The 14,631-nt window shown below is 39.7% G+C and overlaps 1 protein-coding gene across 1 annotated transcript in view; it reads left to right on the forward strand.

The window, feature by feature from the left end:
- The first annotated feature begins 391 nt into the window (after positions 1-391).
- tyw1 (tRNA-yW synthesizing protein 1 homolog (S. cerevisiae)) overlaps positions 392-14,631 on the forward strand; it is a 92,319-nt gene continuing 78,079 nt past the window's right edge. The window contains exons 1-7 of the mRNA XM_034700880.1: positions 392-538; positions 825-952; positions 1,124-1,255; positions 2,808-2,909; positions 6,926-7,120; positions 7,275-7,562; positions 9,716-9,835. Of these exons, the coding sequence (XP_034556771.1) occupies positions 475-538; positions 825-952; positions 1,124-1,255; positions 2,808-2,909; positions 6,926-7,120; positions 7,275-7,562; positions 9,716-9,835 (1,029 nt within the window). The 5' untranslated portion in view covers positions 392-474. The remainder of the gene's footprint in view (positions 539-824; positions 953-1,123; positions 1,256-2,807; positions 2,910-6,925; positions 7,121-7,274; positions 7,563-9,715; positions 9,836-14,631) is intronic.

Here is a 14,631-nt window from a genome sequence, read left to right on the forward strand (position 1 = left end):
AAATAGAAGTAATTACAGGCAGTATTAAAATGTTTCAGTAGTGACAGGTTGACATGGTGTGATTATGGTTGGTAATGACAGATTAAGCAATAAATAAAAATAAATATGGGTATATGATATGACCATGATGTAATGCAATGTAACAATGTAATATGATATAAAATAATATAATGTAATATAAGATAGCTTGTTTAAGAATAAAAAGATCTAATAATAAATAATGAGTTGCCTACTGTTGGAGACGAAAACACTTACAGAAATATAAAATAAAATATAAACATAATGATATTTATGATAATAAAGAAATGAAATAAAGACAAACAAGAATAAAAGGGGAAAAAAAGACAAGAGAGAAATTGGATTTCCTCTCGAGCGAAGAACTACACTTCCCATGATGCATTTCGGCACAACAACATGGTTGCGCACATCCCCAGCTGCAGTTGACTGAGTGTTTTAATTTCTCTTATGTAGAAAATGCTGAGTTTCGTGGTTTGTATTCTGTCTTTCACAGGTTTTGTGTCCTCTCTGGATTCCAAAGGTGAGCTTATTCAGAGTTTAACGGAATTATATTAACTTCACGTCATTTTCACTGCGAACGTAAATTGCATTGTTAATAATTAGCATGTCCGGTTAGCTTACAATCCGCCTTTAATGAGCTGCAGGTGACTCAAGGTTATGATTAAACATGATGACCTGCTTCTTGTTGCAGTCAGATAAATAACAGTGTGATTTCACATTTATAATCCTCCTCAGAGGAAGGTCTTTGTTATGTGCATCACCTGTCTGAACACAGAGGACTCACAGGGATGTGTTTGTCCCTCCAGTGTCTCAGGATGTCCACAGTCCCTCTGAGAGCTACTTCATGTGGACATGGCACAACAGGCTGTACTTGTATTCAGCTGCTGCTCTCATCTTTGGGATCTGGTTCTCTGTGAAGATTGCACTGAAGAGGGTGAGTAGTCTCTTCCGGGTGTCTGTGCACAAGTCGTCCTTTTGTATGAGTGATATTTAATGAAAGCATGAAGGATCTTGCAGTTGCATGAAAAGAAGGAAACGGAAGAAGCTAAATGTGTCTTTGAATCTGTCATTTCATCCACTGCATGCCTCTTCCTCTTTGTTTCAGAAAAGCTTCTCCAAGGATGTTGGAGTGTTGGTGTACAAAGCAGTGAAGAAGAATGATTGCTCCAGCAGAGACACTGTGGTTCATGTGTCTGCTGTTAAGATCTTCTATGGCTCACAAACTGGAACAGCAAAGGTACTGATATTAAAAAAACAACCAAATCCTTGCTTACACATAGGGGGGCAAAGGGGTGGAACATTTCTGGTAAATTTCCATGGGAAGTCAAGCTGGGGAATTTTGGAAATATTTCAAATTGGAAACTTTTCATGGGAATTTATGGGAATTAACTGGGAGTTGAGGGTAATTGAATGGAAAGGTATCATATCCAAGCATAAATATTTGTTTGTTATAAGCAGACATCCATCCAAATAAATACAATTAAACCAGATTTATTTCTTAGTAGAACTTTATCAACCCAACCCATTCAAAAATTAACAAAAATGCAATCCCAAAAAAGTCCAATTCAAAATGTTAAATGAAAAATCCCCTGCAAGATTCTAGAAATCATGTGTGCATGTGATGGAGATATGCACAGTGCATGTAGGGGGCGCTGTTTCAATAGCCCTGCAGTAAGCAGTGTGCTATGTGCATGTGATTGAGGAATAGCATAGATATTCAACTGTACTTGCATGAAATCTGGTTGTTTTAGTCAGGATTACACTAAAATATATTTTCCACAACTATATTTAAGTTCCCTATTAAGAGCCAACTTTCAATTTAGTATATTCCTGGTTAATTCCCATGGAAAGTTTCCAACTTTGAAAATTCCTGGAATTTTGCAACCCTATTCACCCCCTGTATGAGCCATGAAATATTTGAAAGGTGCAGCATTTATTTCTGAGGTTTAGGGTAGGTTATTGTTTTCATATTTTGTGGTGTTATTTTTGTTTTTTGTTTATGATATAGTTAAATGTGTGGTCATATAGTGGCAGAGATATTCTGTTCATTTAAGCCCCCTGTCACCTTTTGTTTGGAGCAGGAGAAAGAGGGGATCTGGGTCTCTGTATTTTTTGTTGTCCGCTATTTTGCTTTGACCACTGTGATCCCTTTAATTATCAGTTTTGTGCACATTATCACGAGTTGATCATCTTTTTTTCATGCATTAAAAGTTGTACATATTTTGCAGAATTCAGTGATTTTTTTGCTTCAGTGCAACAGACAGTTCAACACCCAACCTCAGCCTCTCAGCGGCTCTTTGTCCTGTGAAGATAAGAGATAAGAAAAGATAAGATCATCCTTTATTTGTCCCACAACGGGGAAATTTAAAGTGTTACAGCAGCAGGGTAGACAGTGAAAAACAGTATAAAGTAAACAAGAGCATAAAATAGTAATTATTAAAAAGTTATTAGCAATTAAAATTAAAGAAGTAAAATAAGCACATCACCCGAACGTATATATGTACATTTACAAATATTTACAAAACCAGTGATGCAGTTAAAAATGTGCACAGACTTGTAACATAGGATAAAAACAAAGTACAGAACCAAGAAGATGGGTAGAAAAAAAGTATTGCACATGCAAGAAGAGAGGGATGAGTTATTATTGCACATTAATAAACAGACAGGGGGGATATTGCACATGAGTCTGTGAAGATGCTACACCCTAGTTTAGCCACAATGAATCAGCCAAGGCTCAAACATGATACTGTAGTCTGATAAGTATCAACTTAATCTTTTCATTTCTGCAGGGCTTTGCAAAGGAGCTATCAGAGGAGGTGCAGGCTTTGGGAATCCCAGCAGAGGTGATCGACATGAAGGACTACGATCCAGACGATCACCTTGCAGAAGAGGTGAGTCCAGTCCAAAGAGAGGATGTTGTAGAAAAGGAAGTATGTGAGTAAAGCCCTCGACTGGAGGGTGTCAGCGCGAGAGAACCCTGCCAGCATTAGAGCTGCTCCTCAGCACGTAACCCTTCATTTTGACTTCATATAACTGAAGTGACTCATTAATTGTTGCCTCTCTGTGAAGAGGATAAAACGTGCTGTAAAGACTGTATGAATAAGTTGCTCCAGGGTGTTAATTAAATCTTTAAAATGTTACTTCAAGGACATAAATCTTGGCAACACGTACTTACAGGGAAGGCCTAATTAGAGCAGAATAAATCAAGTGAAATTAATAACAGTTTTTTCTTTTCTTGTTGAGCGCTGATGACAAACAGAACAGTCAGCCTGCAGATGTTTTCTGTTCCAGCTCAGCGTTTCCTTCATTTCTTCAAACAGCTGCCACAGACGACAAACGTGTTACACTAATCCAGCTCACCAGAGAGAGATGGATTATTTTCATCAGTGTGCTCTTTTCATGTGTGAGCTCAGACACCTTGTAGTGTGTTGGGAGAGGAATGGGAGGATGTTTGATTTAGAGAGGAAAGAGCTGTTCTTTCAGACAGACAGTGATGCACTCTTCAAAATTCAGTTGCTCTTATACACAGAATGAAAAGTCAAAATATTAATAGAAAGAAGGAATACAATAAGATATAAATACGAATACAATTAATAATAATAAAGTATTTAAAGAAGCCCAGAATAGTTTGAGTTAGCTGTATACAGAAGCACTGGGAATGAAGGTGTTATAATGAGACACAATATATGACTGACTTCAGGCCCACAGTAATACAAATCTGAATAACTCGTTTAACCAGCGACTACTTCTGGTGCCAACTTATTATTGACTCAATTAAACACACACATCTCTGATCCTGAACCTCATTTTCTTCTGAATGCAAAGTCAAGTGTGTGGTTTTGTTAGTTGAGGGTGTTGTCCTGTGTCAGTGTAAGAATGTGTGTGTGAATGGTGACAGGAAGTGTGTATAAAACTAGAAATACACTGTAGTTGCAGGTTATTTGTCCATTTGTTGCGCATTCATGTCTTTGTTAGTGAAATGTAGTGCTCTCTATTTCTCTCAATGTTGCTGAGATTTTTTTAAATATATTTTTTTTACCTAATGTTTTGTATTTAATTCTCAACTCAACTTTATTTCTAAAGCACCTTTCATACATAAAAACATGCAGCCCAAAGTGCTTCACAGAGTAACAGTCAGTAAGAAAAAAACAGCAATGGTAAAATAATAGAAGGCATGATTAAGAAAGAAATACTGAAAAAAGAAAAGAAACTCAACACAGTAAAATTAATAAAATAATTAAGAGTGGAAATAAAAGGTAGAAATAAGGTAGAGTTAACGAGAACAGATGAACACAATAAATAAATAAATAAGATAAATAAATACATGTTAAAACAATGCTTTAGATAATAATGATAAAAATAATAATAATAATAAGAAGAAATAAAATAATCCCAAATTCCCCAGTCGTCCCCCGGAAACTCTAATGGACTCTCTACTGGCTCTCGATCCTGAACGAAAGCGGCTAATCTCAAGTATCTACAGCCTCATTAATGTTACCAATGACAGCCCAGCGCCCTGCCCCAGGGACTCTTGGGAGCAGGAGCTGGGAACCACGCTTCCTGATGTTTATTGGCAACAAGTTTTACGTTTGGTTCACTCCTCCTCAATCTGTGCAAGGCACGGCCTCCTACAGTGTAAAGTTGTACACAAAGCTCACTACACTAATTTGAGACTATCTAAGATTTATCCCAATGTAACTGACTCATGTAATAGGTGCAAACAATCCCCGGCCGACCATTCTCATATGTTTTGGTTCTGTCCCAGGCTTGCCACATTCTGGTCTGAAATATTTCAAACGCTTAGCACAGCATATTCTATAACTATCACTCCTGATCCTCTGCTGGCCTTGTTTGGCGCCCCCCTGCAGCCTGTTACATCTAAAATCATGCAGACTGTTCTTGCCTTTACTACCCTCTTGGCCAGGCGACTTATACTTCTCAAATGGAAACACCCTCAACCTCCGTCTCATAACAGATGGTAGAAAGAGTTGCTACTGTCTATTAGACTTGAAAAGCTCAGGTTTTCCCTTAATGGTTCCTCAAGCACATTCGATAAGACTTGGAGCCCTCTCTTGAATCATATTGAATCTTTGACTTCCCTGCCTGATTGTGATGACTGAGCCCCCCCCCCCCTTTCATTTTATTTTATTTTTATTTCTTAATTTTTACATTTGGGTTGGATTTCTTATTTTCCTTATTTGTGTAATTGTTGTATGTATTCTGTATTGTTTACATATTTTTCTTTGAAGTACAAGTGGGATGGGTTTGTGGGAGGGAAAAAAGAGGGAAAAATGGGAAGAATGGAAGTCCTCTGTACCGCATTGTACTTTTCCTTTGTTACAACTGAAACTGCCTCCAATAAACAAAGTTATAAAAAAAAAAAAAAGAAATAAAATAATAATAAATAATAATAAAAATAATAATAATGATAATGCAGTCCAGGGCTAAAATAAATGACTCCAAATTAAAAAGCTACATTAAAAAGGTAAGTCTTAAGTTTACTTTTAAAAACACACAGAGAGCTCGCTGTTCTGATGTCCAGAGGCAGAGAGTTCCACAGCCTAGGGGCATAAAAACAGAAAGCCCTCTGGCCGGTGACTGTGTGAGACACACGAGGAACATTTAAAAGGGAAGCATTCGAGGACCTCAGTGATCGGGCTGGAACATAAAATGACAGGAGATCAGTAATGTATGGAGGAGCGAGGCTGTGAAGAGCTTTAAAAACAAGTAAAAGGACTTTAAAATCAATTCTAAAAGAAACAGGGAGCCAGTGCAGAGTTTTTAAAAGAGGAGTTATGTGGTCAGTTTTCTTTCTCCTCGTTAAAACCCAAGCTGCAGCTTTCTGAGAGATTTTTTGGGCAGGCCCGTAAAAAGGGAGTTACAGTAATCAAGGTTCAAGGTTCAAGGTTTCTTTATTATCCCCGGGGGGCAATTTGTCTTTCAGTCAGCGGTGACACAAACAAACAAAACAGTACAACACCAACATCAAAACATTCAAGACGGTAACAACAACAACAGTAACGACTGGAAACAACAGTTATGCGGCATTGTTAAGCAGACTAGCTGCTGTCGGTACAAAAGAGTTCCTCTTCCTATTCGTCCTGCTATTCGGCATCGCGAATCTTCGGCCTGAGGGAACCCGGCGAAATTCAAGAAAAAGGGGATGGTATGGGTCAGCCACGATGGACCAGGCCTTGCTGAGGGTCCTGGCTCGGTGGAGGCTTGACATGTCAGGCAGGGGTGTGCCCGCAACCCTGCTGCATATCTTGACTATGGCCTGCAGTCTGTTTTTGTTTTTTAGACTCGTTGACCCATACCAAGACACCATTGAAAAGGTTAAAAGCGATTCAATCGATGCGGCTTGTAACAACGTTAACGTTAAAAAAAGGTCTGACTTTTGCAATATTTCTAAGATGATAAAATGAATGAAATCATTATATCTGACATTATTATTCAAGTTGGCCCCTTTAATTGATGTAATTCCAGATTTATCCATCATTGTTTATACATTTAATTCTTTATTTTCTTTTTTAAAGTTATATTTTTGTGCATTTTCACCTTTTAATGGATAGGACAGCTGAAGAGAGACAGGACATTTTTCCTGTATGTCTTCGTATATATAGGGACAATTGACAATAAAAACCTTTGAATCTTGAATCTTGATCTTGAAATGTGGGGAGCAGAAATTGGGGGAGGACATGCAGTAAATGGTCGAGGCTGGAATAGAACCTGCGATGAGGGATTTACCCTCTGTATAATTCTAATATTTCACTTCCCTTTGGTACATCATTTCAAACTGACTCTCTATTTGAATTGTTCTCTATAAATAAAACTCTCTCACCCTCCTTTACAGATGATTACCTTTGTGTGTAATGAAATGTTTAATTTCTGTTCCTTTTTCCTTCAGTGCAACAACAAGTCTGTCTGTGTGTTCCTTGTGGCGACCTACACGGATGGACGGCCCACAGAGAACGCTGAGTGGTTCTGTAAGTGGCTGGAGGAGGCGTCCACTGACTTCAGATACGGGAAAACTTACCTCAAAGGCCTCAGATACGCCGTGTTCGGTCTGGGAAACTCTGTCTATGTTGGCCACTACAACACAGTAAGAAATATTTGTATTAGAAAAACACTGCATGAGGAAATAGTTTAGAATCTGTTGTTAAAAGAATTTCCTGCTGAGTTCACACAGCTCATCAAAATGTCAACTTAGTCCACTCCCTGGACTTAACTTACCTCTACCTCACTCTTCTCATTAGGTGGGGACAAACGTGGACAAGTGGCTGTGGATGCTGAGTGGTGTGCGGATCCTGACCCGGGCCGAGGGCGACTGTAACGTGGTGAAGAGCCGTAATGGCAGCGTCCAGGAAGACTTCCTGGCTTGGAAGGTGAAGTTCATGAACCGCCTGCAGGCTCTGGCCAAAGGGGAGAAGAAGAGCTGCAGTGGAAACTGTAAGACGGGAGGAACCTGCAAGAACAAGAAGATGGAAGAGGAGGAGCAGGAGGAGGAGGAGGATGAAGAGGAGGAGCAGAGTAACAGATCTGAGGTACACCGTTTCTGACATTTTTTTTTTTTTTTTAAGTTATATTTTTGGACTTTTGCCTTTTATTGATAGGACAGATGAAGAGAGACAGAAAATGCGGGGAGTAGAGAGTGGGGGAAGACATGCAGCAAGTGGTCACGGCCGGGAGTCAAACTGGCAACCTCTGCAACGAGGACTGTAGCCTCTGAATGCGAGGTGCTTATACAGCTAGGCCACCAGCGCCCTGCTTTCTGACCTTGTTTAATGGGGAACAAACAGTGATGTTAAAGCTCTTAGCCTCTGGTGCAGCAGTTTGACTCCTTCAAGTTTAAAGGCTGTGGTTCAGGCTTCAGCGTTGAGTGAAGCTGCCGTCCTGCCGAAGGGTCAGAGAGCAAAACGCTGAATTCGTCTGATTTCTACAACAATACGTTTTAGACTATGTGTCCTGATTTTATTGATTAAGGCGCAAAAATGTTTCAATCCAGTTTGGTGAAACATTCATCCCTAAATATTCTGCCTGTGTTATCCTCAGATAAAGAACCTTCCTCTTCTGTCTAAGGTCGCTTTGAGTCTTTAGCCTCTGAAATGTAATGTTATACACTACCAGTCAAGAGTTTGGACACACCTTCTCATTCAAGGGTTTGTATTTATTTGAATTATTGTAAACACTGTAGATTAATACTGAAGACATCAAAACTATGAAAGAACATATATGGAATTATTTAATAAACAAAAAAGTGTTAAACAAAACAGAATCTGTTTTATATTTTAGATTCTGTAAAGTAGCCCCCTTTTTCCTTCATAACAGCTTTACACACTCTTGGTATTCTCTCAGTCCGCTTCATGAAGTGGTCTCCTGGAATGGTTTCTAATTAACATGAGCCTTGTCAAGAGTTCATTTGTAGAATGACTTGCCTTCTTAATGTGTTTGAGACCATCAGTTGTGTTGTTCAGAGGTAGGGTTAGTACACAATGGATAGCTATTTGACTACTGTTGTAATCCAGATTATGAAAACCAGATTATTTCATAGTTTTGATGCCTTCAGTATTAATCTACAGTGTTTACAATAATTAAAATAAATAAAACCATTGAATATGAAGGTGTGTCCAAACTTTTGACTGGTAGTGTATATAACTAGGATCTACAAGACCCAGATCTTCTTCAGACTTAGAGAAGCATAACTTTCTAAGTTCATTAAACATGCACGATTAGGCGAGGCAGCAGTCTTCTTCAGAGCCTCATAAACAAGCAGCATCCTTGGTTTCCACACAGTGCACGCTCCTGACCCTGAGTCCAAGTAAGCACGTAAAGATTATGAGTAAACACGAGCAGGTGAAAGGCTGAGAAGATGTGCCGCTGATGTTTAATTAGGAAAACGTCCTCTGGCTTATGATCATGTTTTCTTACATTACAAGGGCACTTATGCCATAAAAGCTTCCCCTGCAGTGACCAAACAACCTCAGCAGTGTGATTAAAATCGGATCAATAAGAGGAGTGTAGCTGTCAGTGCATGAGCTTTGTTTTTTCGTGGCACTGATTTTGTGTCTGTCCGCTCTGAGCGCCGTGTTAGAAACGTCCCCGAGAGGCTGACGTGGATTCTGTCGTCTCTTGTCAGCGCTGTCCGTCACGTCAAAACACCAAAATAGCACCAGGCAACGGAATTACACATTTCACACAAGCCGAGAAGACACACACACGCACACACTAGCAGCTTTCACATGCATCACAGCACACACACATGACTGGTTGTCATGGCAGCAGGCACCTTTAGAGCCAACTCTAGCTGAGACTGTGTCCCCTCTGTCTGCAGCACTCAGTGCACTCAGCAGAGGTGACATTCAGGCGGAACCAACACGGTGCCGCTGATTTATCTGCCCACTGTACTACTCCTGTTTTTATGCTGCAGCCGGTCGTCTGTGCAGAGGCTCCACGTGATGAATCCCATTTAACGCTGTAAACATGCTCACGCCTCTCGTACTTAATCACGCAGAGCGAGAGGAGATTACAACGCACAGTGAATGTGTTCCATATGGGCTCCTCTCTTATGTAAATGTGGACAAGTTTTTGATTAGCTATACGTGAATGCCTCTAATGTTTGTTTTGTTGCAGGGTCATCATGTCTTTGACTTAATCCCTTCTCTTGTACACTTATTTTTTTCCTTCTGTCTGGCTTCAGGAGGATCCACTGGAGTCCAGCAGCGATGAGGACGAGTCTGGCCTGCAAGAGAAAAGGTCAGGTTTAGTGGTCGACATGGAGGATCTGGGCAACATGATGAGCAGTGCCAGGAAAGCAAAGGTCAGACTCTGTTCAGCAGCACTCCTCTTTTAGTAATGTATTCATGCCTGTTCAGTACCCGACGTGAGTATTCAGAGATGTCGTGCAGAAGCAACCCAAAATCAATCAGTCAGACTTTATTTATAAAGTGCTTTTCATACAATGACACTGTAACACAAAGTTCTGTACACAAAAACAACTTCAAATAGAATAAAATATATATATTTATATGTACTCCAAACCCACTCCACAATCCTAAGGTTAAGAACTCAATAAATGCAACAATAATAATAATAAAAATAAAATAAATGAAAAATAAAAAAGAAGTTGCTGAACGAACTGAGGAAACGCTCTCATGATATCTGAATGAGGAAACACTGGAGGTAAGATAGGATGTTAAAACTCAACACAGGAAATGAAACTCACCAAAATAAAATACATTTCTAAGATAATAAAACACTGAAATATTGAATAATTAAAAGAAAATAAGATGCTATACTTTAAATAAATAACTACAATAAAAGAAGATAAAAAAAGTGACAAAAAATTGAACTAGATAATACATTAAAAAAAAAAAAAATGAAAAAAAAATAAAATAAAAAAATGAATAAATAAATAAATAAATAAAATAAAAAAGAAATAAATAAATGAATAAAAAAATAAAGAAATAAATAAATGAAAAAAAAAATAAAAAGATAAAAAAAATTAAATTAATTGAATAAATAAATAAATCTTTTAATTAAGTTTGAGTGGACATCTGGCATAATCTTAATTAATTAATTAAGCATTTATATTCTATCTTATTTTGTTATATATTTGCACTGTGTTTACGTATTTCAGTATTATATTATATGTTATGTTTGTCATATGTGCTGCTTTTGCTCTGCACAGCACTTTGGTCAACCCTGGTTGTTTTAAAAATGCTCTATAAATAAAGTTTGAGTTGAGTTGAGCTGAATAAATCAATAAATAAAAAGTGACTAAAATCTGAACTAGATGATAAATAAATTAATAAGATGAGGTGAAATAAAACTGTTATAAGAATACAACTCAGTTAAAAACGAGACTAATAAGGTAGATCTTGACATGACATCAGTTAACATGTTTCCCCTTTTCCTACCTTCAGTAAACTCCTACCATCCAGGTAACATCCTAAAGAGGAACTAGTAGTGTTTCAAATCAACTCTGTCCCTATAAATAGTAGTAAATCCAATCCTTGGCTTCAAGCTTCGCAGCTTCATACTTGACGTCACCCTGCAGGTTTATTTCCAGTGTTTTGGTTTTAAGGTCCCTAAGCAGGGCACCGTCAGGGTTTTAAGCTTTTAGCACCTCAGTCCAATCTGAGCGTGTGGAGTAAGGAGGAGAAAGCGGTGTCACTGAATGAGAAGTGGCAGATGGGTTGATAGACACCAGACCCCGGCAGGCGAGAAGCAGAGGCTTGTGTAAGAGCGAGGACGCCCACCTCACAGACTTGAGATGAACAAGTCACTCAAGAGAGAGCAGAGAGGAGGAAGAGGAGGACGAGGAGGAAGAGGCAGCATCTCCTCCTCTCCTCTACAGACTGATGTGTGCGGCATGCAGGAAGGAAAGATTCAAAACAAATGACTGAGATCACCTCATTTTAACGTCTCATTTGTGACATTACACGGTCATTTCTACGACTGCGTTAGTGTAAATCTCCTCAGTATAAGAAGCTTTACTGTAAAATAGATCAGTATGATCGCAGTAGTAGCAAAAGATTGAACAACAAGCTGAGCTAATCCACATCTATTTGTCCCTGATGTGTAAATGATCGTCCCATTACAGCGCTGATCCCTGGATGATGATTCCCTGCGTTCTGTTCAGCTCCTGCCTTAACTGAGAATCATTATAACAGCGAGTCGCTCATAAAACAACGTTGTGTTGTGGCTGAAACCAAACGAGAACTTCTCCCTGGGTGAATATAACCTTCCAGACTTCACCTGAAACGAGACTTTTGAGGAGGCTTTGCATCTCTTCAGCCTCATGTTTGCTCTAAAGGAGCGAGTGTGTTCGTTCTCCTCCCTCCTGTTTGCATGGAGAAACATTTTTTAGTAACTTTAGTAAATTCTGAAGGCTCAGTGGGCGACTGGAGCCGCTGTGGTTCATGCATTTTGTTCTCATGAAAACATAATGCCTTTGTGACAAAGTTAGTGTCGAGCTGGCAGTGCTGGATATCAGGAGAAGTTTCACGTCTCATTTATACAAGGAACATGACTTCAACAACAGACTGTTGCTCCTCCTGTGATATAAATATTACAGCATTTTGTGTCAGATCTGCTGTGTTTGTAGAAACGACAGAAATGTGTTTGTGTGACTCGGGAAGCACGGAAATCTACAAACTCAGGGTTGTTTGCTCTGACAGGTGAGCTGGCTGTTCAGGAAGGTTTCTATCAGACTGGATTCTGATGCGACCAATCAGATCTCTTCATCTAATACGAGGCAGGTGTGGTGTGATGACTGTGCAGAGGAGAGAACAATGTTTGAATCTTATTGAAACAATGTAAAACAATTAATTTGAAACATTTGAAAAGGTTTTTGAGCTCTAACGAAAAGGATAAACTCTTAAGTGAGGGAACCCATGCTCATTAGGCCCATTTATGCTCTACTGATAAGTTACCTAACCTACCACACGGCCTCTGATGTCCTCCCACAGCCCTGACGTGAAGATAAATGAGCAGCTAGAGCAAATACTTCCCTCAGGGTTATCAAGTGCTCACTTCCTGTCACCCGTGTTTGGTCCAGTTAGGACTCCAGCATTCAAGCTAACGCCCCATGTGTTGTGCATTTGAGTATGAACATAATTTAAAGGTGACATATCACGCTTTTTTCATCAATATATATTGGTCTAAGAGGTCCCCAAAACATGTCTTTAAAGTTTATGCTCAAAAAAACACTTTGAAATCAGATTTTGGTCTGCCTGAAAAACCCTCTTCTTCAGTCCTCCTCAGAACAGTCTGTTTTCTCTCTGACCACGCCCCCTCAGGAAGTGGATGTGGCCTCGGCTCTCCAGCACGTTGATCTAATGTTTACATGTTGGCTGAATATACAAGGCTGCTCAGAGATCACGTTACTTCAACCCTCTGAATCTGATCCAGAATCTGATCCTGACGGAGAGGCGCCTGCAGCAGGACCTTTCTGAACCATTGGTCACAGATTTAGTGTTTCTTGTTGTTTTATTTGTCAGTATGTCGACGTGTGTCTTGGTACACAGCTACAGCTACAGCTATGAACATGTAGCTATGTGGCTATGCTAATTAGCGCTAGCACTTATCCATGACAAATAAAAATCATCCACTAGATCTTCAAATCTGCAGACGTGGGGAGTAAAACCGACCTCTGCCAGAAAGGCAGCAGGACCTTTTCTGAAGGATTGGTCACAGATTCTGTGTTACTTGTTGTTTTATTTGTCAGTATGTTGAAGTGTGTCTTGGTACACAGCTACGGCTACATGATAAATAAAAATCATCCACTAGATCTTCAAATCTGCAGACGTGGGGAGTAAAACCGACCTCTGTGTTTATTAAGACAGCCTACAACTAGCATGCCTCCCTCCTAAGCTCCTTGTTACCACACACGTGTGCAGGGAATGAAAAACAGAGGAGGGATTCAGTATTATTTTATACAGTCTATGGGCTGAACAAGCTCCGAGCTCTGACTCTGTGACAGACCGGATATTGTTGTTACGTAACAAAAACACGGAAGTCTGAAACGGCTCGTTTCACACACATTTACAGAAAGGTGGAGAAATCAGAACAGGGGCAGAATGGATTTTTTTCATTCTCGGGGGGTTTGTAGACAGGGACACATATTTCAGGTAGAGAACCATTAAAAAGTCCATTTTGCATGATATGTCACCTTTAAGCCCATCATCTAACCTATGGACTCAGTCTGGTTTGTGCAGCTTAAGCCACATGTTCCCCCATTAACCAGCCTCATAAGCCGGTCCGATAAAGATACTCCACAGTTAGCTCCGGCGTCCTGGAATCACATCCCTTCATGTGAGCCTTCACCGCCAAGAGGTGGTAGAAAAAGGACAGGGAAGGCAGAGCTGGCAGAGGAGAAGCCTGTTTTTAACTTCAGCTCATCCCAGCAGGGTCAGGATGTACGCTCTACCTCCCCTTACTCCCATATTTTCATAAAAGAGAGAGAGAACAGAGAAAGTGTGAGGAAAAAGATGGAAGAAAGAAGACAGAGGAGGGGCGGAAAAGCCTGTTAGGGCTGTACACTCCACCTTCAACTTCTTCCCTGATTTAATAGAGAGCGATAGAGATGAACCGTCTCCATCTACTTATTAAAAACCCTGTTTTTTCATGAGGATGTTCTCCTTCAGTGTTCCTGAAGAAACCAAAGGTTGAGTTTTTCCCTTTGTGATGTGGGAACACCAAGTCAGTGTTCACCTGCTGCAAATTAAATCTATTAATATCTGGTTACTCGTCATAATCATGGCTCTGATGACTCACATAATCAGCCTTGGATTTCAAGATGTTTCCATGTGTCTGCTGTAACAAATGGATGTTTTTTGTTGTTGTTGCATAATTCGGTCTCACAGAGCAGGCAGTGCAAGATGTAATTAGTTTGCACACTAAACATTTGCAATTGCCAAGAGATAACAAGTCTTTAGCCAAGCTGCAAACTAAGTGTGAACAAGGAAATTCCCCTGACTGGAATATCTCAATCTGCTCATACAACCAGAACAAACTGAGGTCTACAGGTTTCTGATCTGTTGTCTGACTCTCTGTGTTTCTCCAGGGTTACATTCAGACTTTAAGCAGGTTAAATAGGCTGAATAAGAGGTT

The sequence above is a fragment of the Notolabrus celidotus genome, chromosome 14, assembly GCF_009762535.1.
Source record: "Notolabrus celidotus isolate fNotCel1 chromosome 14, fNotCel1.pri, whole genome shotgun sequence".
In the NCBI taxonomy this organism is placed as follows: Eukaryota; Metazoa; Chordata; class Actinopteri; order Labriformes; family Labridae; genus Notolabrus; species Notolabrus celidotus.